Consider the following 20,153-nt stretch of genomic DNA (forward strand, 5'->3'; position numbering starts at 1 on the left):
CATTCATCGAACGATGATATACTGCATCCTAACTTCATTTTTAAATTACCTTCTAGTTTAACAAGTGTAATACAATACAGGACGCTTCGCAAAGTGGGTTAGGAATGAAAGGGCAGAATCGAAAGAAATGCAACGAGGGTTTTATTTTGAAATAAATATAATGACGTCGACTCATATTCCGTCAAACTTTACGCTATTTTGGCGTCCAACTTCCAAGCGAGTGCGCCTCTGCGTAACGTCGCGTACATGACAATACTCATTGACGAAAACGTGAAAGACAAATGGTTTTGAAGTTTGTAAATCGCTGACACAAGCATAGCGAGCACACAAACGCGTCAGCGGGCATAACAAAGCAGCGTTTATTGTTTTTGTCAAGGAGCAGAGTTTGAGCCCACCCACTCCCCCACATAAGATTAGGGTGCACATAAGATAGATACCATTTGAGTGTTTATTCACTGTCATCACATGGCAACATGATATACACATTCGTGCTTTTCAAAACTTCAAAGTTCTTCATCTCATTCAATAGAAACGGAATAAATATTGACTAGTGACACGAGGAGCCTCTGCCAGGTCCCAAGAAAGGTGAATTCCTTCATTTGCACATTCTGACAGCTCATGAAGCATGACTTGATGACCATAGTTTCTTTTTTTTGCTTTAATCTGTACGTATTGCACAGCTAAATCTTATCTCTGAATTCCTGACAAATTGGAAAGCAATTGGCTTTTGGTATTAGGGTGGCTTCTGCACTGTGTGGGTTGGGGGGGGGGCTTGACAAATCATAATGAACCTAGATTAATACAAACTTTATTACAAATTAAATACAGAAACTCAAATACATTTGTCTTCATCCAATGATAGTGCTTATATTATTTGTATGCAAGTTGGCACCCTCAAGGTAACCCACCTCCATCCATCCATCCATCCATCCATCCATCCATCCATCCATCCATCCATCCATCCATCCATCCATCCATCCATCCATCCATCCTCCCAACCGCTTTTCCTCACGTGGGTTGCAGGCGGGGGACACATAGACAACCAACCACACACAATCACACCTAGGGGAAACTTCGAGTGCACCAGAATTCATTTTGTTAAAATGACAAAGGGGACAATTTGAAATTGCGTGAGAGAGCCAATGATCGACTTGACTTGTGGTCAGATATTTACAGTCTACGGTGGACAAATGAAACTAAAAAGTCCCTTCTGATCGGGGGGGGGGGGGGAGGTCTTATTATGTGCAACAAAAGTTCACTCGCAGACAAAGTTCTGTCAAGACACAGAAAAGAAAAGTGAAAATAAAAAGCCTAAAAAAATAAAATTTAATTCTCTGGATTTATGCCTTCTCTTCTCTCCCTCTCCTCCTAAACTTTAGCTTCCACTTTCTTCTCCGTCGAGTTCCTCACAGAAATGAACGCACTTATGTACAGGCGGCTGCAGAAAAGGAAGCCAAAGCGGGTCAGTCGTGGTGCGCTGCGAGGATGGGCTGCCTGCAGATGGGGCAGGTGTTGTTCTCCGAGAGCCAGCGGTCGATGCAGTGGATGTGGAACTCGTGCGCGCAGGGAAGGCGCCGCAGCTTGTTGCCCTGCGCGTACTCGTTGATGCAGACGCTGCACGCGCGGCCCGCCTCGCCCTCCAGGCTGGCCTGGCCGTACGAGCGCGTGGCCAAATTGTCTATCTGCTCTTTGGTGAGGCCGCGCGGGTGCTCGTCGTCGTCATCGTCGTTCAGCAGGAAAAACTGCGCCAGCCGCAGGATGGGGAGGGTGCCGTTTTCCACCAAGTTGTTTGTGTCCCGGCTGGTGGGCGGCGGGCGCCCCTCCGCCGCGCTCGCCGCACTGCCGCTGAGCCTGGCCTGGCCCAGCGGCTGCTCCTCGCCGCCGCCGCCAGCCGGGCCCACTCGCACTTGATCCTGCCCGCCTGAACCCGCTTGGACCTCTGCGCTCTCACTGGCGTACAAGCGGTCCGCGGGGCTAGCGCTTGTATTCGTAACACCGACGTCCACGTGGCCGGGAGTCTCGGAATCGGCTTCCGTCTCCATGAGGGAGCTGAGTTCTCCGAAGCCGGTCATGATCTGGCGCAGGATGGAGCGCAGCGCGGTGGAGTTGGGCTCGCCCAGGCCCGTCTCGCTGATGCGCCGCAGCGGGATTCGAATGGTGCTGACGTAGGTGCGGATCCCGGCACGCTCCGAGCGCGAGATGGTGCGACGGAAGCCGCCGCTGTCGCTCTCAAATGTGACCGTGTTCTCGGCCACGCGGGCCCGGGAGCGTGTCCTGCTGGCGATGCTGTCACGATCCCGGTTCTCCCCGGGTCTGATCCGCCTCACCTGCAGGTCCAGCATGATGGTGGGATGTCGGCGAACCGAGGAGGAGCCACCCGCGCCGGCCGAATGCGATTCGTGCTCGCCGCTCTCAACTGTGGGCTCTGCCGCGGTGGCGGCGAGTTCTGCCGCCGCCTCCCCTGTCTCCATGGGAACCGAACCCGTGCCCGCATCGACGATGTGGATGCTTGAGCCGCTGATGGCGCTGGTGGACGCCGGCGTGCTCGTGGGGCTTCTGTGCAAGGGGGAACGACTTCTTCTGGACGCGCGGGCCGGGATGCCGCCGTTCCACGCGGCCGCCACCCGGCGCCAACGGCCGCGTGATCGCATCCGACGCGCTTCCTGGCCAGGCGCCGGTGCCTGCGATCCCGACTGAGGCGACACTCGGGGACAGTCAAGAGATAAAGTCACATTGTCCTGGCTTTGCTCCAGTTCTGCATTGGTGGGCGCACGAGCGGGAGATGCCGACTCGTCCGAATGAGAACTCGTGGGCTGCGGTACCAAAGAGTGCATGGCGTCGCCTCTCCTTGGAGGTGGGGGCGCAAGAGGGGCTGAAAGTGCAGGTGGGGTCACGGAGAGGGCGCTGCTGCTGCGCGTGCGCCGGGTCTGCATCCTCCTGCTGAGGGCGGGCCGAGGCGAGGGATAAGGGGACGGCCTGGGTGCGCCGGCCGAAGAAGTGGCGCGGCGGGGCGGCGAGGTTGAACCCGGGACAGCGTCGGCGACGGGCTGCTCGGCAGTGTCTATGGCGTCGGCGTGCTCCCCCGCCTCGGGCTGGTCGTGGTTGATGTTGATCTCCAGGCTGAAGCGGAACTCGCCGCTGTTGGGGTTGGTCCGGCTGACGGCGCGCCACGTCTGGTTGCCGCTCTGCCCGCTGCGGGTGGCGTTCCCAGTGCGCCGGAAAGTGTTCAACCACTCCAGCAACGAGTCCCCGTTGGATGATTCTGCCCCTGGCTCTGCAATACCTGCAGAGAAAGCATGAGAGTTGATTGAGCAATCCAATCAATCCAGCCGGCCGGCCAGCCTTTTTGGTCATGCTTATCCTTACTATTGTGGCAAATAAACTGGAGCCTATTTTGATTTAAACCCCAAAGAGATCAGAGACTGCCCAGAGGTAGTCGTACCTGCTCCTCGTCTCCCACTGGAGCCTCTCTCCTCTCCGCTACCGCCCTGCTGCTCCACTGGCTCAGCGGCAGGCAAATGCTGCTCAGTGCTTGGCTGGGATGACTCGCGCTCCTTGGCTCCATCCAGACGTTGCTGGAGCTCTTCGGCTGTCACCTCCCCTGTGTGACAAGTGGGTCAGGTTCTGGTTACGCGCTCTCAGAAATAATAGCGAGGAATTGAAAATAGGGTTTGCGTGCTAGTTAACCGCAGGGCAATTTGGGCCGATTCAGCATAAATGACATCCAAAAAGCTGTTGAAATATCGATTTGAATTGAAAAGTTGAAGATGACTGCAAGGATGTGAAGCAGTTTTTGCCAAATGCTGCAATTAATACGGTAAATCAAAGCTTCCCTCCTCACCGGGGGTCCCCAACAGGTTGCTGTCTCTCATAAGACGATACTCCTCTTCGCTCAGGTCATTTATAAAATGATAGTAGGCCTCCTCCCTCCGAAGACGCTCGGCCTGTCTCCGACGCTCGTCTCCCCCACCAGGAGGGTCCATAACCATGAACAGTGCTGATAAACACAAGACAGCATTGTCATTTATTTCCGCTTGACCCACTCCAGTTATGCAATTCAAATCGCCGCCTATGAAACCAAGAATAAATCAGATTGCCTTGACTGTAAACAGCTCCATTGTCAGCGTCATCCATTTTGCCTCGAAACACACTGACAGTTAACGTGCTTAGCCCGAAGAGCACATTGTAAAGCAAACGTTGTCAACATTAACCCGTAAAAGGGCCCCCTCGCGTCGACGTCTTGGTCGCAGGCGGGCGGGCGGTCGTTAATACTGGCCAAGTTTCTCCTGACAGGAGCTACAGAAGGCCACGTTGAAGACAGAGGCGATAAAGCTAAAGCGGTACTGTCCTCCCTGCGATTAGCAGCCAATCGCCGGCCGGCTGAGGGTGAGTGACAGGCCCAGCGATCAATCGTCGCCGCGCGGAGGTGGGACGAAACGGAAAGGACAGGGACTTTATGTAAACGAAGGCAAAGACAAAAGAATGTTCTGTTTTCCTTATGTGTGACCAAAAAGGCGATGACGGCGAAGCGTGTGTCGCCACGAAACGAGGAATCGGTTGGGCGTACACCGCAATGACACAAAGAAACATTTTGAATGCGCAACGCCTTAGTGGCTAGCGGTGTCCTAGCTAGTTAGCGCAAGCAACGATAGCAAATAGCAACCCGAACACGTTAGCTTGGTTAGCCGACCCGAAGCCGAATAATTTTCCCGATACACATGGGATAAACACTTATCCTATTAAGTCGACGTGTGCGATCGATAACGCCAAGCACCGACGTGGATTTAGGTGAGATGACAACGACGTATAAATGGCACAGTACCCGATAGAGCAGCTGTAATATGGACGGTTCGGTTCCCTTCGTTTTCCCTTCTCTCGCTCTCCCCAAGATGGGACCAGATGGTGTTACGGCCTATAGGGTCCGTGTTGTAACATAAGTGATTTCGGCTACGTTTGTTCCCGTGTTACCAAAAGACCGGTTTTGTAAGGTCATTTTTCATCATTTCCAATATTTTCTTTCATTAAGCCTAAAAATATCTTTTAAAAACATTCATATCCTGAATTAACAACATAACAGTTACAGTTGTGCATGCAGCCCTACTTTTTAAGATGTATATGTTTGTGTGTGTTTCAACAATCATACATTTAGTGCAAACAAAAAAATAGTTTTTTTTAAATACTTTGTTAGACAATTCATATAATGCACAAACACAGAGTGTTACGTCTAATGTGGTTCGTGTGAAAACCCTAAAACGTGAAACACGTACGGACATCATCAAATGTTATGTAGTACGTACTATGAATGTCCTGACCTTTCTTTGCTGCTTTTTACTTCGTCTTTTTGAATGTATATTGATGAGTGTTGTTGTTTTATAAACTCAATTTTAGCGCATTTAAACATGACGTCACGTTCTTTTTGTCAAGGTAAGATCAAAATTCAATATGTGTTTTGCTACTATTGCTTTGTTTACACTGTAACAAAGTTTATTTGCATAGGGCCAATGTTAATCTTTTCCAACATCCCTTTCCTCTACTTTCTCTACTGCAGAGTGCTCGAGCTGTCTTTTACGACATTTTACGACAGTTCCGCGCGTGAATACGACGTCGTTATCGAGTAAAGTGCGTCTCTTTGGAGCAGATACCGGCTGAGGGAGACGCAGCATCAGAAGAACGGGCTATAGATCGACGCCCGCTTTCCTACCCGGACCCTCCGAGCACCGCACGTCCCCGCCGGCGTACCGAACTCGCCCGGATAGTCCGATGTGGACGCTGAGCTAAGTAAAGAAAGGACCACGCCGGGAAAGGCAACGAAGCCGAGCTCATCGGGAGTAGCCTAGTCGCCTCCCAAAGCGACGCTTACACAAAAAGAAAAAGAAAAAAAGAAGTAAGGGGACGACGCGGTTAAGGCCCTAAAACAGCGGTGGGAAAATGGACTATGATTTCAAAGTGAAGCTGACCGGAGAGCGAGAGCGAGTCGAGGACCTGTTTGAGTACGAAGGATGCAAAGTGGGCAGAGGCACCTACGGTCATGTTTTCAAGGCGAAGAGAAAAGATGGGTGAGTACAGGAGCGAGCGAGGGAGGGAGGGAGGCCTCCGTGCAGGTCGACCCACATCTACCGACGCCTTATTCTGGGCTTCCGTTGGGTGTTTTAGTTGGATTTTTTTGCAGACGCAATTTCGGCTGGAAACATGCACCGCATATTTTTGAAAGCACCCAACTTTGTGTCATTTGGACACTTTTCAAGTGCCAAAAACACACACAATTTGTCTACTCTTGCACGAGTACACCTGCCACATCCAACGCCTCCACATCAACACATCCCACATCAACATATTGTTCGAGGCATATCATTTTTGTTTTTCTCAATTCAAAACCATCCCCAGGTCTCTTGAGATGCCACGACGACTGGAAGTTTCACAACTACTCGGGCTATGTGAATAACTTAAGTCAATTAGATCGACACACACCCAACACGCAGGACAGCTTGTCTCACTATGCCAGGCCTCGCCTTCTGAAGCCATACATAATCAAAGTCACAGCTACAACTGTAGAACGTGAGTGACGTTACGGCCCAAAGCGGACAAAAATAATACCTGCACTTCATATGCACTGAATTGTGCTTGTGCAAGTGTGTGTAACATTGCGTCATTCATGCTGCAGTTTGTTGTGCGTATTATCACAGCTTGAGCCATTTCTCACTCGCCAGAATGACACAAATGACCACTAAAAAGCCTTTTAGTCAGGTTTGCGTTGGCTTAGGGAAGGCAGCTGTTTATGAGGGGCGAGGCACAAAGCACGGGTTTATACGAGACCGAGGGGGGGCGTTGGCGTCCCAATCCATTCAAGTGGGGAGTCTTGTTTTGTCCCCCGCCAGCTGCCAGACAGACTATTGTAGAGGTGAGCTTGATGACACAAATCTGGAGGTAATGCAAGTCAGACCCCCCACGCCCATCTTGTGCCAGATGCCAACGGACACCCCCACCCGCTTTGTGGTCCACGGTCCGGTGTGGATATTGCTCAACCTCTCGTGTGTTCATAGGAAGGATGATAAGGACTATGCCCTCAAGCAGATCGAAGGCACCGGCATCTCAATGTCAGCCTGCAGAGAAATCGCAGTAAGCATCACATTCGCAAAATAGCCATTACGACCGGAATCGGCGTCTTCCCTCCTCTGACGTGGCTTCTGTCTTTTTTTTTTTGCAGCTCCTGCGAGAGCTCAAGCACCCCAACGTCATCTCGCTGCAGAAGGTTTTCCTGTCGCACGCCGACCGCAAAGTGTGGCTGCTCTTCGACTACGCCGAGCACGACCTCTGGGTACGTTATGAATTGACATATTTGGCAATTTGTCACAAAATGATTTCATACTGATTCCTATTTTGTCTTGTTTTTGTCTTCCTGCAGCACATCATTAAGTTCCACCGAGCGTCCAAGGCCAACAAGAAGCCACTTCAGCTTCCCCGAGGGATGGTCAAGTCTCTGCTCTACCAGATCTTGGACGGCATCCATTACCTCCACGCAAACTGGGTCCTCCACAGAGACCTTGTAAGCCAATTGAAAAGGGGGGCGCGGTATTTTTGGGAAGCGAAAACAAGGCAGAGTTCAAGCATCACTTCTGCCTGCATGTGATTAGTCACGGGTGTGTTGTTGTTTTGAACGAGGTTTGCTGTTACATTGCATTTCTATTTGCACCGTACAAATCAGATCATTCATTCTGCTATGTTCCTACCGTAAAAGCGTTTAAAAATATCTCAAACTAGGCTAATCTTGTCAAGGGATTTACATGAAACCCTTTCATCGGCACCTGCAGTTGGTTCATGTGTCCACTAGGGGGAGTCATGTAAAACGTTTGTAATCATTGTCTCTCTTGCCTCCTCAGAAACCAGCTAATATTTTAGTGATGGGCGAAGGACCCGAGAGGGGGAGAGTAAAGATAGGTAGGTATGATTTATTTGGATTTGGAAAGATTTTTCTCTTGTTATTTCATTCACGAGGGCGGGGATTCTATTGTGCAGCTGACATGGGTTTCGCACGTCTCTTCAATTCACCGCTGAAGCCTTTAGCCGATCTCGACCCGGTGGTCGTCACATTCTGGTATCGAGCACCCGAACTGCTGCTGGGGGCCCGGCACTACACCAAAGCCATCGGTGGGTAGCAAACACGCACTCTGTTAAGTTCTCTCAACCCGACGTGTTCTCTCGCAGACATTTGGGCAATAGGCTGCATATTTGCCGAGCTGCTCACGTCCGAGCCTATATTCCACTGTCGGCAAGAGGACATCAAGACCAGTAACCCTTACCATCACGACCAGCTGGACCGCATCTTCAATGTCATGGGCTTCCCCGCTGGTGAGACACCGCTAGAAAATAATTCTTTGTGTGTATCATAAGTAGATGCCACAAGATGGAGAAAGAATACCAAAAGAACATTTAGTAAGAAATTTATTTCAGTCCAAAAAAGCCCCCTCTTTGGCGGTTAATGTGCTGTGAGAGCGCACAAGTCGCAAGCAGAAACATCCACTTGATACGGGTTCTCTTCCAGTTCAGTGAAGAAGCCCTCTTATTCTTGTTGCGTAATTCACCAATGAGTGAAATTGTCAATGGAGCCTGGATTTATGTATACTGCAGGTCCAAGTGGAACTATATGCAACCCATATTGCCTCGACGCTCCTCCTAAAAATTGCGTCGCTTTAACCATGCCCTTTAAATCCAGCCTCAAATGCTAATCCTAACTGGACAAGATGGAAGCAAGGGAGGGGAAGAGGTGGTGGCTGTGACATGTTGTAATCTTTCCTTCATCTGACAGATAAAGACTGGGAGGACATCAAAAAGATGCCTGAGCACTCCACACTGATGAAAGACTTTAGGAGGAACACGTAAGTCTGGCCGGCCGGTCCTCCTTTTCTCATACACTCACTGTGCTGGTTCCACTTCCCCAGGTACACAAACTGCAGCCTTATAAAGTACATGGAGAAACACAAAGTCAAGCCAGACAGCAAAGCCTTCCATTTGGTGAGTGGCGAGCGACAGACGAATCCTCGCCCCAGATTTCCCGCCTAATGTTTGCATTGTGATTGACAGTTGCAGAAGCTACTGACCATGGACCCCATCCGGAGAATCACGTCGGAGCAGGCCATGCAGGACCCTTATTTTCTAGAGGAACCGCTGCCCACGTCCGAGTGAGTTTCATTTGATGCTAGCAAAATGAACCCAAATCATCTTTTGGTTTTTCTTCAGTGTATTTGCAGGCTGTCAAATTCCGTACCCTAAAAGGGAATTTCTGACAGAAGAGGAGCCGGACGACAAGGCGGACAAAGTAAGACGCTGCCGTACCAAAATGCAGCTTTGTTATATGAAATATTTGCATGCTTATTTCGTACGCAGGCTACGCCCCAAAAAATGTGAGTATTCATGTTTTGCCAAATTGAGTGTGTGTTTCTTTGCGCCCCGCAGAAGAACCAGCAGCAGCAGCAGCAACAGGGAAACAACCACACCAACGGGGCGGGGCACACCGGCAATCCCGACAACAGCCACGCCCAGGGCCCGCCTCTGAAGAAAGTGCGCGTGGTCCCGCCCACCACTACCTCAGGCGGCCTCATCATGACCTCAGACTACCAGGTAGCCCCTCCTCCTCTGTTTTTACCTGCTTATGCATCACACCTGGCCCCCAAAAGTCTGTTGTAGTACCAAGGCTGACCTGTGAGAGGCAGTGTGGTGTCTTTTGGCTGGGCCCAATAACTCTCCGAATGAAAACGTCTGTTGTGCTTCCCCGCAGCGCTCCAATCCACACGCTGCCTACCAGAACCCTGGACCAAGCACATCACTGCCCCAAAGCAGCATGGGATACTCCTCTACCTCCCAACAGCCTCCGCAGTACTCCCACCAGACCCACCGCTACTGACCGCATCCGCACTTTGTCACAGCCACACACATACACGACCCCCCCCCCCCCCCCCAACCCGTTACCCTCATTACGCCCGCCTGAAAGAATGTACTGAGGGACGTGGCGCGCCCCCTCTGCTGCGTTTCCCCCACCCCCTTCTTGTGACGATTTACAAACAAACACCCTAGCAAAGTCTTAGCCACACTGCTACATCGCAGAAAGCCAACGAGCGATAAAACACAGGGACGGGCGACGAGTCCACGCCCACGTCACGTGTCCCCCCCCCGCCCATGTGCCCACCCCAGCCAGCCGTCACTGTCAAAGCTCGGGACGAGACTGAAAAGCTGCTATTTGACTGCCAGCGTCGACAGATTCCACGTCCGTCTGTCCTCCTGTTTGTCTCGTCTGTCTCGTCTCTTTCCTGGCGTGGGCGCCCTGCCCGGGCGAGGACTCTCAACAGAGGTGCTGGGAGAATGGCGCAAGCCCACGCAACTGTGGTGGATTTTTTTGTTGTGATTGTTGTTGTTGTTGTTGTTGTTGCTCCAAAAGGAGAGAGAAAAAGTGACATCTTGATTTTAGTAGTTTTTAATTTAATCCGTTTTTAAGCAGCTTGACCAGCCCCATACGTAGAGTGGACATGAGAAGTCGACCCACTTGGACTTTTTATATCCACTTTGCGTAGGCCGTGGGCCTTTTCAAATCCAACCAATCGCATGGAGGAAGGCAGATGGAAATGCATTGTATTGTATTGAGATATTTTCCATGAAGCAAGTATCCTGACAATAAAAGTGAAAGCAGTCCTATTTTTGATTCTGTAAAAAATATCGCCGTAACTAGCCCGAGTGCTGTTGTTCCTTCCACCGTTGCCTTTCCGAGCCGCACGTCACATTCGATCACAACAACCATTTTTAATGTTTGACTGCATGTGCCTCCAGCATGGCCCTCACTTGAATATTACAACTAGGCTTTATTATTTATCTCTAATATAGTAGGATGGGGGCCTCTCATCTGAGGTCTCTTTTCAGGGTTTCTCAATAGTATCAAGGAGTCTTTCTACAACCTGCTTTAAAACACCAGGACTATTTAAGTCCCATAGTAATCCTCTCAACTGATTTTTTTTCCTCCACAGACTGCTGACTTAGCTTATTCTGTTATGCACTCTAATACCGTCTCATCGCAACCTTTATAAGTGTCGTCAAATTTTAATTGGTACTGCAAGTACAATTTAGCTTCAAGAAAATAAAATCTAAACAACGCCCAACTATACATCGACCCCCCTCCAATTGATATCCATGTCATTCATTTGCTACTCCACATTTCATTGGCTCTTACAAACGCCCGTCATGTGTCAAAGCCCCCGATTCGAGCGCTCATTGGCCAGTAGGGCGTGTCCCTGTCCTCAAAATGTTCCCCCTGGAGTGGCAAACCAGGCGGGGGGGGGATGCAATGTTAGGATGGCAGTGCTAATACGAGTATCTAACGGGACATGCGGACCGGCTGATTTTGTCTACTAATTCAACAATAGGTGAGGGCTTTATTATCATTTACTTCCAACAACCGTTGTCTCTCTTGATTAAAAAAACCAAACATGAGGGAATATTTACATTTAATTATCTTCTAACTCAGAAATCGAACCATTGGACTAAGCTAGCTAACCGAGTGGGAGTCTCAGCAGCCGAAATGTCTTTTCACAAATGGCCTGTTTCTCGTTCCGCTACCTTACTCCACGCGCATTTTATTGCCTATTTGTGTTCGGTAGAAACGGGTGATGTAAACGCCCAAAACGGCGTCGTCCGGCTTCGACTTGTATAGGCTGTGGGGATGTAGGGGTGCTTCCGATGAACAGATGTGGGTCAGCCCATCAGATACGGGAAGCGACGGTGCGGAACGCTGATTGATTGTGGTTGCCATTCATGTTTGCGTGCGCGTGCTTGCATACATGCGTGCACGCGCGTGTGTAAAACAGAAAGTAGTGAGTGCTACTGACTCAGTAGTACTGCGTAAGAGTATCGAATGTCAAGGCATGATGCGCATGTGACATTGCAAACAATAATGGTGGCAGAGAAAGCAATCGTGACATTGCCCCTTTGACCCTTCTTTAAATTGCTGTTCATCCCTTTTCAAGCTAAGTCATCCATGAAAATGCTAAATGTATTCCTTTTCGAGAATACATTTTGCAACAGAAAGTCAGTCCGTAACAGCCATTTGAAAGTTACTTTGACACTTCATTTGCTGACGGTAATACTAGTCGTATTAGCATTAGTCCTGTGGTTGTAGAACACCATTGCGGTACTTTCTATATTCACAGTCTGTCACAATGATTATCCATCCTCTACTACTACTATCACTACTACTAAGAAGCTACGCTGTGCACCAACCATATGATGAATATTTAATCACAGGTACAAGTTTTACAGCAGAAGGAGTGACATCACCCACGGAGCAGAGTGGCAGTGACGTAATCTGGCATGCATTATTCACCAGATCAAAATATAGCCCAGCAGAGGCGACAAGCACCGGCTCATGAATTAGCGAGCTCTCACATTTTGACACATATGTTGCCGAGGTGGCCGTCTTGGCGAGGAAGTGGTCACCACAGGGTCAGGCGTCGCTAGTTAACACACTGATTTGAGATCAAATGACGAGAAATAACATCAAAGGATAAATAAATGGACATATTTTTTGCGTCAGGCAATGAGTAGCACTGCATGTGGCAACCAGGTATGAATAATAAATACGTTCCATGTGGAAGTGATTCTCTAATAGCGAGTTGCAAGAATTGACCATGTATTCTAAAAGTCTGGAAAGAAGGTTTTCACAATGAAATGAATGGAAGCAGTCAAAGCTGGTGAGAAAAGTACGATGGGGTGTCTGGGGGGAGGTTGAAGAAGAGGAGGCGGGGTGAGAGGATGCATGGGAGAACTGCTGCGGTTGCCGTGTGAACGCAGCACCATTGTCCCGGGAACCTTTCAATGTGGCTTCCCCCGAGGTCCCAATTTCAGTCAGCCCCCCACTCATCACATAAACACACTAACGCTACACATCACTTTCCACTCAAACGCACTCTCATTCATTTAATGGTCCACTCTTCTTCGCCTTCCATTTTGTCTAATGCGAAGGAGGTCTGTTCCCCCAGTCCAGCCGCCCGCCCGCCCCACCAGCACCAGCACCTCGCTGCTCATTATCTCGCCTCATTGATGTGATTGTCATGGGCGAAACGAAACACACGCACACTGGTCAATAGGGTGTTGCCGCAAGCAACTGCTGACAGTCTTGTGCAGTCTCACCACGTGTTTTTTAATAGCTCTTTGTTTACCTCATGTCTTTTTAGCCGAACACTAACAAACAAATCAGGACCCGAAATGGTCATTGAAATAATATTTTTCGCAATATATTTCTAGTTTCTAGTTGGATTTTTGAAACAGGTTCTCTCATAGGAAATAAGTTCAATCGATCCATTGTTGACATGTCGCTCGAACGCCAGATTGCTTTAACAGGTTCCGTGCTAATCGTAGCCACACAGGTCCAGCGTTAAGTGGCAATGGGAGTCTTTTGTTCTCTACTTGCTTGTTGAAGAGCGGACAAAACACAATTGTTTGGACGGGAAGAGCAGAGGTGACACGGGCGAGAACAGGAAACAGGAACAGGCTGCCAAAATGGGAAGCTATATTCTGGCTGTCTGCTGTATGCACGCTTGCTCCATTTTGCTCCTCTTATTTATCTATTTATTTTTTTATTTATTGTTTATTTATTTGGGTTATTTGCTTATTACTTATTCATCGCTCTTGTCTATTGGTTTTTACTCTTTGTGCTATTTGCTTGAATGTGTTGTCTAATGTGTCTAGTCACCGTGGGACGGTGGGAAACGTAATTTCCATCTCTTTGTGTGAAGAAATTGACAATAAAGCTGACTTTGACTTTTTTGACTTTGATAAGATGGCCGCTCCCACGCACGTCGGGATTTCTCCCGCTACTATGGAAAAAAAGATGGACTCATCTGATCACAAGATCTATCCTTTTATTTCTTCATTTAACTGTAGTCGCTTGCTTTTTTAAATGTGAGAACAGCATTCTCGCTTTTTCCATCCATCAATCTGCGTTTGTGTCAAGTTTCCAACTGGGCCGCCGACAGGCCGCCCTGGGATTAGCCAGCACGCTGCATCTTTCTATCGCTAATGCCTTAATCCTTGTCGACGGTCGTCGTGCTTGGCCGGCCCACCATCATATGTCAATTTATAGTCCCCTCAATTTTTTGGAACATTTTTCTTTGTGTGCATCATTTTTTGCCTGAGTATTTTGTCCCAATTTGTTTTTGGTGTCTTTCAATTTGATTGTAATATTTTCTGTGTTACATGCGTGTCCCCGCCAGCGGTGCGTGGGAGGGCGTGAAGCGTCGCCATGCCGCTGGTCAAGAGGAACATCGAGCCGCGCCACCTGTGCCGCGGGGAGCTCCCCGAGGGCATCGGCAGCGAGCTGGAGTGCGTGATGAACAACACGCTCTCCGCCATCATCCGACAGCTCAGCAGCCTGAGTAAGACGCACACACACACACACACACACACACACACACACACACACACACACACACACACACACACACACACGGAACCCCACGGCTCTCCACACCCTGAGGGTTAGGAGGCTGGCAAATCTCCGACAGCTGCGTGTGTGCGTGTCTCATGGTGTGGTCATTCATGTCCTTTTTGTTTGGGAGTACTTGCAGCTGCGTGCGTTTCTATTTACATTGACTTGCTCGCGCGCACACATTCGGACGGCTTGCGTGGAAATGGTCCAGACGGGCGGTGGCGTCCGAAACACCCCCTCCGGGTGTGAGGTCAGTAGTTGGAAGGGCTCGACGCGCCGCATCCGGGATTCTTCCTTCCGCCAAATATTTTGTCCCAAAGCCCATCCTGTTAGCGGGAGGGCCGCAAATAACCCCCCTCCCTCGCTTGGTATTTCCACTCCAAGCTTTACAGAAGCGACGCTTGCCATTCAGTAACAAACAAACTTGATACTCTTTTCTACTTTTATGTTTGACATCACATTTTTAAAAGCAAACAGGTGCCAAATATGAAAGAATATACACCCGTGAGTATTAGCCTGTCTATGGCGTTCTGCATCGTGTGTTAGCCGTAAAGTTGGCAGCAAAGCAAAATGTCTTCTCACCCGTTCTTTCAGGCAAACACGCCGAGGATATATTTGGCGAGCTGTTCAACGAGGCCAATACCTTCTACCTGCGCGCCAACTCTCTCCAGGACCGCATCGACCGGCTGGCCGTCAAGGTCACGCAGCTGGACTCCACCGTGGAGGAAGGTGGGCCATCGGCTTTTTACATCCATCCATCCATCCATCCATCCATCCATCCATCCATCCATCCATCGCTCTCTCTCTTTCTCCTTTTTGTTTTTTTGACTGTCCATCCTTGAAACCGGGGAGCACATCATAGACCGATGATTTCATTGATATTGCCATATTATTTGAAATAAAAATAAATGAATCCAAACGTTCCCGCTCACTTGTTGTGTCCAGTTTCCCTGCAAGACATCAACATGCGCAAAGCCTTCAAGAGCTCCACCACTCAGGACCAGCAGGTGGTGTCCAAGAGCAGCGTGCCCAACCCGGTGAAGGAGATGTACCATTTGAGTGACAAGCCTCCACCACTCAGCATCCTCTCCTCTTACAGGTTGGCCGGCCATAAACACAAAAATCAGAGTGAAACTCTGAGCCTATATTAGAAAGTCAAAGTGTGGAGGAGGGAGGGAAAAAAAACAGGAAAAATATTTTTTATGGACACCTTTTTTTCCTGTACGCAGGGATGACAAGAAGGAAGCGCTCAAGTTCTACACTGACCCCTCCTACTTCTTTGACCTGTGGAAAGAGAAGATGCTGCAGGACACTGAAGACAAGAGGAAAGAGAAACGGAAGCAGAAGGTGCTAAATCTCAGGCAGATATTCTGTGAGGACGATGAGCCCGAGTGAACCCTATCAAATCTAGTTCCACTCAACCCAGGAACAGAAGCGCTGCGTGGACGGAACATTGCAGAGGGAGGTGAAGAAGGTCCGCAAGGCGAGGAACCGCCGGCAGGAGTGGAACATGATGGCGCTGGACAAAGAGCTGAGGCCAGACCACCGTCACACCATACACAGAGACAGAGGCGCCTCCTCCGAGGGCTCCATGTCTCCAGAGAACAGGTAAGAATGGAAGTTAGCATCCCAGACCCACGTAGACGTACAAAAAGTCGATGGCTTCACCCGTCAGGGCTCACGGGGTGGACCTGCACCACTATCCTAACGCCATGAACCACGCCGGCCACGCCCACACCTACTCGGGCCCGCCGCCTAGCATGCTGGCCGCCCAGATGGCGGCGGGCCACGGCCCGCGCGCAGGAGGCGACCACCACGACGGCAGGGGCGGCAGGGCCAGGGCGGCTTATCAGGGAGGCACGCTCGGCCGCGCCCACCAGCATCAACAGCACGTCCCGCTGCCTCCCCCGCCCGCCGAGGCCATGAACGGCGGCTCCGTTTCCTTGCCTCCTATGGACTACAGGTAGCATTTTTAAACCTACTCCTTGTAACAGATGTGTTAAGAAGGAAGCAAGACCCGTAGCCGCTTGATTCTCTGTGTGCAGCCTGGATGGTTACGCCAACACGGGGCCCCCGCCCCCGGCTCCTCTCATCCCCTCCGCCCTGACGGCCTTCGCCTTGCCACCCGGAGGGCCCATGTCTCCCGGGGGCTACGCTCCGCCTCCTCCGCCCGTATGCGGCGGAGGGGCCGCCCCGCCGCCTCCTGGGCCTCCGCCACCACTTCTCCAAGCTGGTGCCTCCCACGCTATGGCGCACAAGATGTCGTCGCCCGTGCCCGTGGAGAGCAACGTGGTCAACGATGCTCGCAGTGACCTCTTGGCGGCCATTCGGATGGGTATGTGTGTGTGTGTGTGTGTGTGTGTGTGTGTGTGTGTGTGTGTGTGTGTGTGTGTGTGTGTGTGTGTGTGTGTGTGTGTGTGTGTGTGTGTCTGTGTGTCTGTGTGTCTGTGTGTCTGTCTGTCTGTCTGTCTGTCTGTCTGTCTGTCTGTCTGTCTGTCTGTCTGTCTGTCTGTCTGTCTGTCTGTCTGTCTGTCTGTGTGTGTGTGTGTGTGTGTGTGTGTGTGTGTGTCTGTGTCTGTGTCTGTGTGTGTGTGTGTGTGTGTGTGTGTGTGTGTGTGTGTGTGTGTGTGTGTGTGTGTGTGTGTGTGTGTGTGTCTGTGTCTATACGATGGATATGCATTCATTTCACATTTGCCCTGCAGGCATCCAGTTGAAGAAGGTCCAAGAGCAGCAAGAGCAGCAGGCCAAGCGGGAGCCCGTGGGCAACGACGTGGCCACCATCCTGTCACGCCGCATCGCGGTGGAATACTCGGACTCCGAGGACGACTCTGAGCTGGAGGACAACGACTGGTCCGATTGACGCGCACGCACACAAGCACTGTAATCACATGCTGTATAAGCTGAAGGGTCCACAAGCTGTAAGAAGCACTGTAAAGAAGTCCATATACTGTAACCTTGACCACTTGCCGCAACTTTAACGTCTTGCTGGATGCTTTTTAAGCACCCCCCCAGTGTGCCTGTTGTAATGCTGCACTCACACGTCTCGTGTCATTTGATGTATATGCCACTTGTGTTAGATTGAGCTAAAGACTTTCCTCTTGAGCTAACCCCTTCCTTCTTTTTTACTCAACATGCTATAGATCCCCAGCTACAGCAGGGTTGGGCAACCTGTGTGTGTTTATACTGATCTGGAGCGTCAGGAGTGGAGTTAATGCATCTGTACACTTTGACCAATAGAGGGCGCCTATGAATCTCATACAGTAGGACACTCGCTTCCACTCTGACCTTGTTGAGGTGAGTTAGTCCAATTTCCTGTCTTTTGGAAAATCACCAAACTTTGCCCACAACTCACACTCCTCTCGTACTTAATTTTGACCCTAAATTTGCTACTTCAAACCAAAATGGCAGACCTTCATGTCTTTTTGAAAATTGCTGCTTGAGGCTTTTTTTATGTGTCTTCTCGTAATAGAGATAGATAGAGACTTTATGTTTCTAAGTGAAACTGTCTTCAGTGGGCTAAAGATATAAAAGTGAAAACCAAAAAGCAGATACTTATAAAATAATAAACTCCTCTGGCAATGACTCACAATCCAGAGTGCCTGTTTGTTGCACATATGTCATTAAAACTACAAAGCAATTGGACAAAATCTCTTGTAATTCAAACCAAAATGGCAGACTTTCTGTGTTTTGTCTGTTGAATATTTTCTTGAGACAAAATCGACACCAAATATTGTGAAATGAAACCGTTTCTAAATGCATACTATAGCCCAATAGGAATAGTGAAGCCCTAAAGGACCCCTGGAAATGTGCAGAATGACTCTAAAATGGCCGCGTGCATGGATACATTTCGTTTACTGAAGAAAAAAAACAAGGTTACCCAGCCCTGCTGCCCTGCTGTGAACAGCGAGGAAGTAGATGTGATCAACAGGATTGACAGTGGAAGCTGTCTCATTTATACCGTCTAGTGTGAGCTTTGTAAAACCAGAGACTAATAATAAATAAAACAAAAACATGAATGGAGCACACCGGCTGGCGACTCTCCTCACTGTCCGCTGCTGTCGTCACACGTACTGTACCTGGCTCTTCTGTTTCCATGGTGACGGGAGCAGAGTTGCCACGGCAACCGGATAGGAAGCAGGGGGGGAGTGAAAAAAAACAGGCAAGGCAGGTGTCAAATGCACAGCACGTGTTTGTTTGCGTGGTTTTTAATAGAAAATTAACTAACCAAAGCAATAAAAAGTACAACTAGAACACTTTGGAAAAATAGACAGCACAGACTTCACACAAATGTTTTTTGTTTGTTTGTTTGTTTTACAGTTAAATTAGTGCATGTTGATTTCTCATTTTGCAGATACTTCAATTGTGCCATTGTGATCCCCTAACCGAGAAAATAACAATAAAGTGCATTTCACATTAAAAAAAAACCCACACAATGCTGTTAACCCCCCCCCCCCCTCTCGAGACATTCATAGCCCCCCCGACCCTCGAGTGTCAGGTTAGTTAGCTCGAACCACTTCCAGCCCCTCATTGGCTACAATTACGTTCACTGTGTTTGTGTGACGGATAGGTGTGACAGTCTTTTGCTATTCTCGGATACAAAAGCCCTTTTTGAACACTTTCTGACCGTTTCCGGGGTGGGGTGGGGGGGCCAAAAAGTGGTGCGATCCAACTCCTTCCATTTAGAGTGACTGCTTTGGTAGCACCATGCACGGTGGTTAAGTCCCCCCATCCGAAAAGCATGCCATATTATTATTATTATTATTATTATTATTTACACAACGTAGCCCAAGAAAGAAACAATTTGTGTCACTACATTCAGAAAAAAAGGCTTTACAGCGCCGTGATATCATCGTACAACATAAGGAATCCAAGCTGAAAAAAATAGAACTTTTCAATGAATATAACAAAATAGACTTTTTTTTTTTTTTTTTCTCATTGTTGTGATGTCAACATAGACGGGAGGGGGCCACATCCCAAAAGTCTTGCGAGATCATTTGGAAGTGGCCCTCTTTAGCTCATAAGATCATTCAGAGGTCACTTGACCGACTTCTGCTGATTTCATCGCTCATTCGCTTTGGCTTCAAGTAGCGGCGCTTTTTAGTCCGATGACGTGGCGGCAGCATGCGGTGGAGCATTGAAAAAAAAATAAAAAATTGTGGGAATTCTCTCCAGATGGTCAAGGAAGACTGGCAGCAGCGGCGAATAGTTAACACCCACCCATCTATCTATGTAGTGACACAATCCTTGAGGAGCCCACATGCCGGCCGGCCATGCACGACAAACGCCAACACTCAGCTCAGGCAGCTCAGGACGACAAAACAATGTGAATGACGTCTGTGGAGATGTACTATAGTTTTCTTTGACCTTGTTCCAAGCGTGGAAGTTTAAACGGCATCCGTTTTCAGCCCCAAATAAATGTGCTCATGACAAAGCAACAAATGAAGCTTTAGCATTTGTCACTTTTGATTCTGTCCCCGTTGGGAAGAAATCACAGTAAGGGTGCGTATATGTTATTGCTGTCTGAGTATTGCTTCACCACTCTGAAAATAACTACCGTTCCAAAGGTTAGTTATTGCTGATAACATGAGAAAGAGCTCTTGAAGGCTCGAAAAGCACATGCGTCACCTTTAGAAGATGACTTGCCCAGTAGTTGTTTTCTGTCAAAGAATTATGGAGCACTTATTGTAAA

General features: G+C 49.2%; 3 protein-coding genes across 8 annotated transcripts; 2 read left to right on the forward strand and 1 right to left on the reverse strand.

The window, feature by feature from the left end:
- Positions 1-338: 338 nt before the first annotated feature.
- On the reverse strand, positions 339-4,940 carry rnf6 (ring finger protein (C3H2C3 type) 6). 2 transcript variants are annotated; one of them, XM_085938520.1, is made up of 4 exons: positions 4,823-4,940; positions 3,842-3,997; positions 3,443-3,601; positions 339-3,283 (listed from the first exon to the last, which is right to left on the reverse strand). In XM_085938520.1, exons 2-4 carry the CDS (start codon positions 3,987-3,989, stop codon positions 1,464-1,466), a joined length of 2,127 nt encoding a protein of 708 aa, XP_085794646.1. In that variant the 5' UTR covers positions 3,990-3,997; positions 4,823-4,940; the 3' UTR covers positions 339-1,463. The 2 variants fall into 2 exon arrangements, with proteins under 2 accessions (XP_085794646.1, XP_085794645.1); XM_085938519.1 differs by lacking the exon at positions 4,823-4,940 and adding an exon at positions 4,098-4,815.
- On the forward strand, positions 4,496-10,683 carry cdk8 (cyclin dependent kinase 8). 4 transcript variants are annotated; one of them, XM_085938524.1, is made up of 14 exons: positions 4,496-4,788; positions 5,549-6,056; positions 7,041-7,116; positions 7,205-7,315; positions 7,403-7,543; positions 7,878-7,935; positions 8,014-8,145; positions 8,203-8,346; positions 8,804-8,873; positions 8,937-9,009; positions 9,079-9,176; positions 9,235-9,313; positions 9,451-9,615; positions 9,773-10,683. In XM_085938524.1, exons 2-14 carry the CDS (start codon positions 5,929-5,931, stop codon positions 9,896-9,898), a joined length of 1,401 nt encoding a protein of 466 aa, XP_085794650.1. In that variant the 5' UTR covers positions 4,496-4,788; positions 5,549-5,928; the 3' UTR covers positions 9,899-10,683. The 4 variants fall into 4 exon arrangements, with proteins under 4 accessions (XP_085794650.1, XP_085794651.1, XP_085794649.1 ...); XM_085938525.1 differs by having other exon boundaries at positions 5,639-6,056; XM_085938523.1 differs by lacking the exon at positions 4,496-4,788 and adding an exon at positions 4,836-5,424.
- Positions 10,684-11,266: 583 nt separating this feature from the next.
- Positions 11,267-18,612, forward strand: wasf3b (WASP family member 3b). Of its 2 annotated transcripts, none has more exons than XM_085939607.1 (9): positions 11,267-11,405; positions 14,250-14,411; positions 15,059-15,193; positions 15,410-15,563; positions 15,694-15,811; positions 15,876-16,072; positions 16,140-16,427; positions 16,510-16,799; positions 17,167-18,612. In XM_085939607.1, the coding sequence occupies exons 2-9, from the start codon at positions 14,279-14,281 to the stop codon at positions 17,322-17,324; spliced, it is 1,473 nt and encodes a 490-aa protein (XP_085795733.1). In that variant the 5' UTR covers positions 11,267-11,405; positions 14,250-14,278; the 3' UTR covers positions 17,325-18,612. The 2 variants fall into 2 exon arrangements, with proteins under 2 accessions (XP_085795733.1, XP_085795734.1); XM_085939608.1 differs by having other exon boundaries at positions 15,891-16,072; positions 17,167-18,608.
- Positions 18,613-20,153: the final 1,541 nt, after the last annotated feature.

Source organism: Syngnathus leptorhynchus, chromosome 19 (assembly GCF_054491065.1).
Source record: "Syngnathus leptorhynchus isolate UIUO chromosome 19, UIUO_Slep, whole genome shotgun sequence".
Lineage (NCBI taxonomy): Eukaryota > Metazoa > Chordata > Actinopteri > Syngnathiformes > Syngnathidae > Syngnathus > Syngnathus leptorhynchus.

Coding starts and splice junctions, on each gene's coding strand:
- rnf6 (XM_085938519.1), bottom strand. CDS start 4,134: ATGGATGACGCTGACAATGGAGCTGTTTACAGTCAAG. Junction 3,998..4,097: donor TGGAGCTGTTTACAGTCAAG/GCAATCTGATTT, acceptor TGTGTTTATCAG/CACTGTTCATGGTTATGGAC. Junction 3,602..3,841: donor CAACCTGTTGGGGACCCCCG/GTGAGGAGGGAA, acceptor CTTGTCACACAG/GGGAGGTGACAGCCGAAGAG.
- cdk8 (XM_085938524.1), top strand. CDS start 5,929: ATGGACTATGATTTCAAAGTGAAGCTGACCGGAGAGCGAGAGCGAGTC. Junction 7,936..8,013: donor GAGGGGGAGAGTAAAGATAG/GTAGGTATGATT, acceptor TCTATTGTGCAG/CTGACATGGGTTTCGCACGT. Junction 8,347..8,803: donor TGTCATGGGCTTCCCCGCTG/GTGAGACACCGC, acceptor TTCATCTGACAG/ATAAAGACTGGGAGGACATC.
- wasf3b (XM_085939607.1), top strand. CDS start 14,279: ATGCCGCTGGTCAAGAGGAACATCGAGCCGCGCCACCTGTGCCGCGGG. Junction 15,194..15,409: donor GGACTCCACCGTGGAGGAAG/GTGGGCCATCGG, acceptor TGTTGTGTCCAG/TTTCCCTGCAAGACATCAAC. Junction 15,812..15,875: donor AAGAGAAACGGAAGCAGAAG/GTGCTAAATCTC, acceptor TATCAAATCTAG/TTCCACTCAACCCAGGAACA.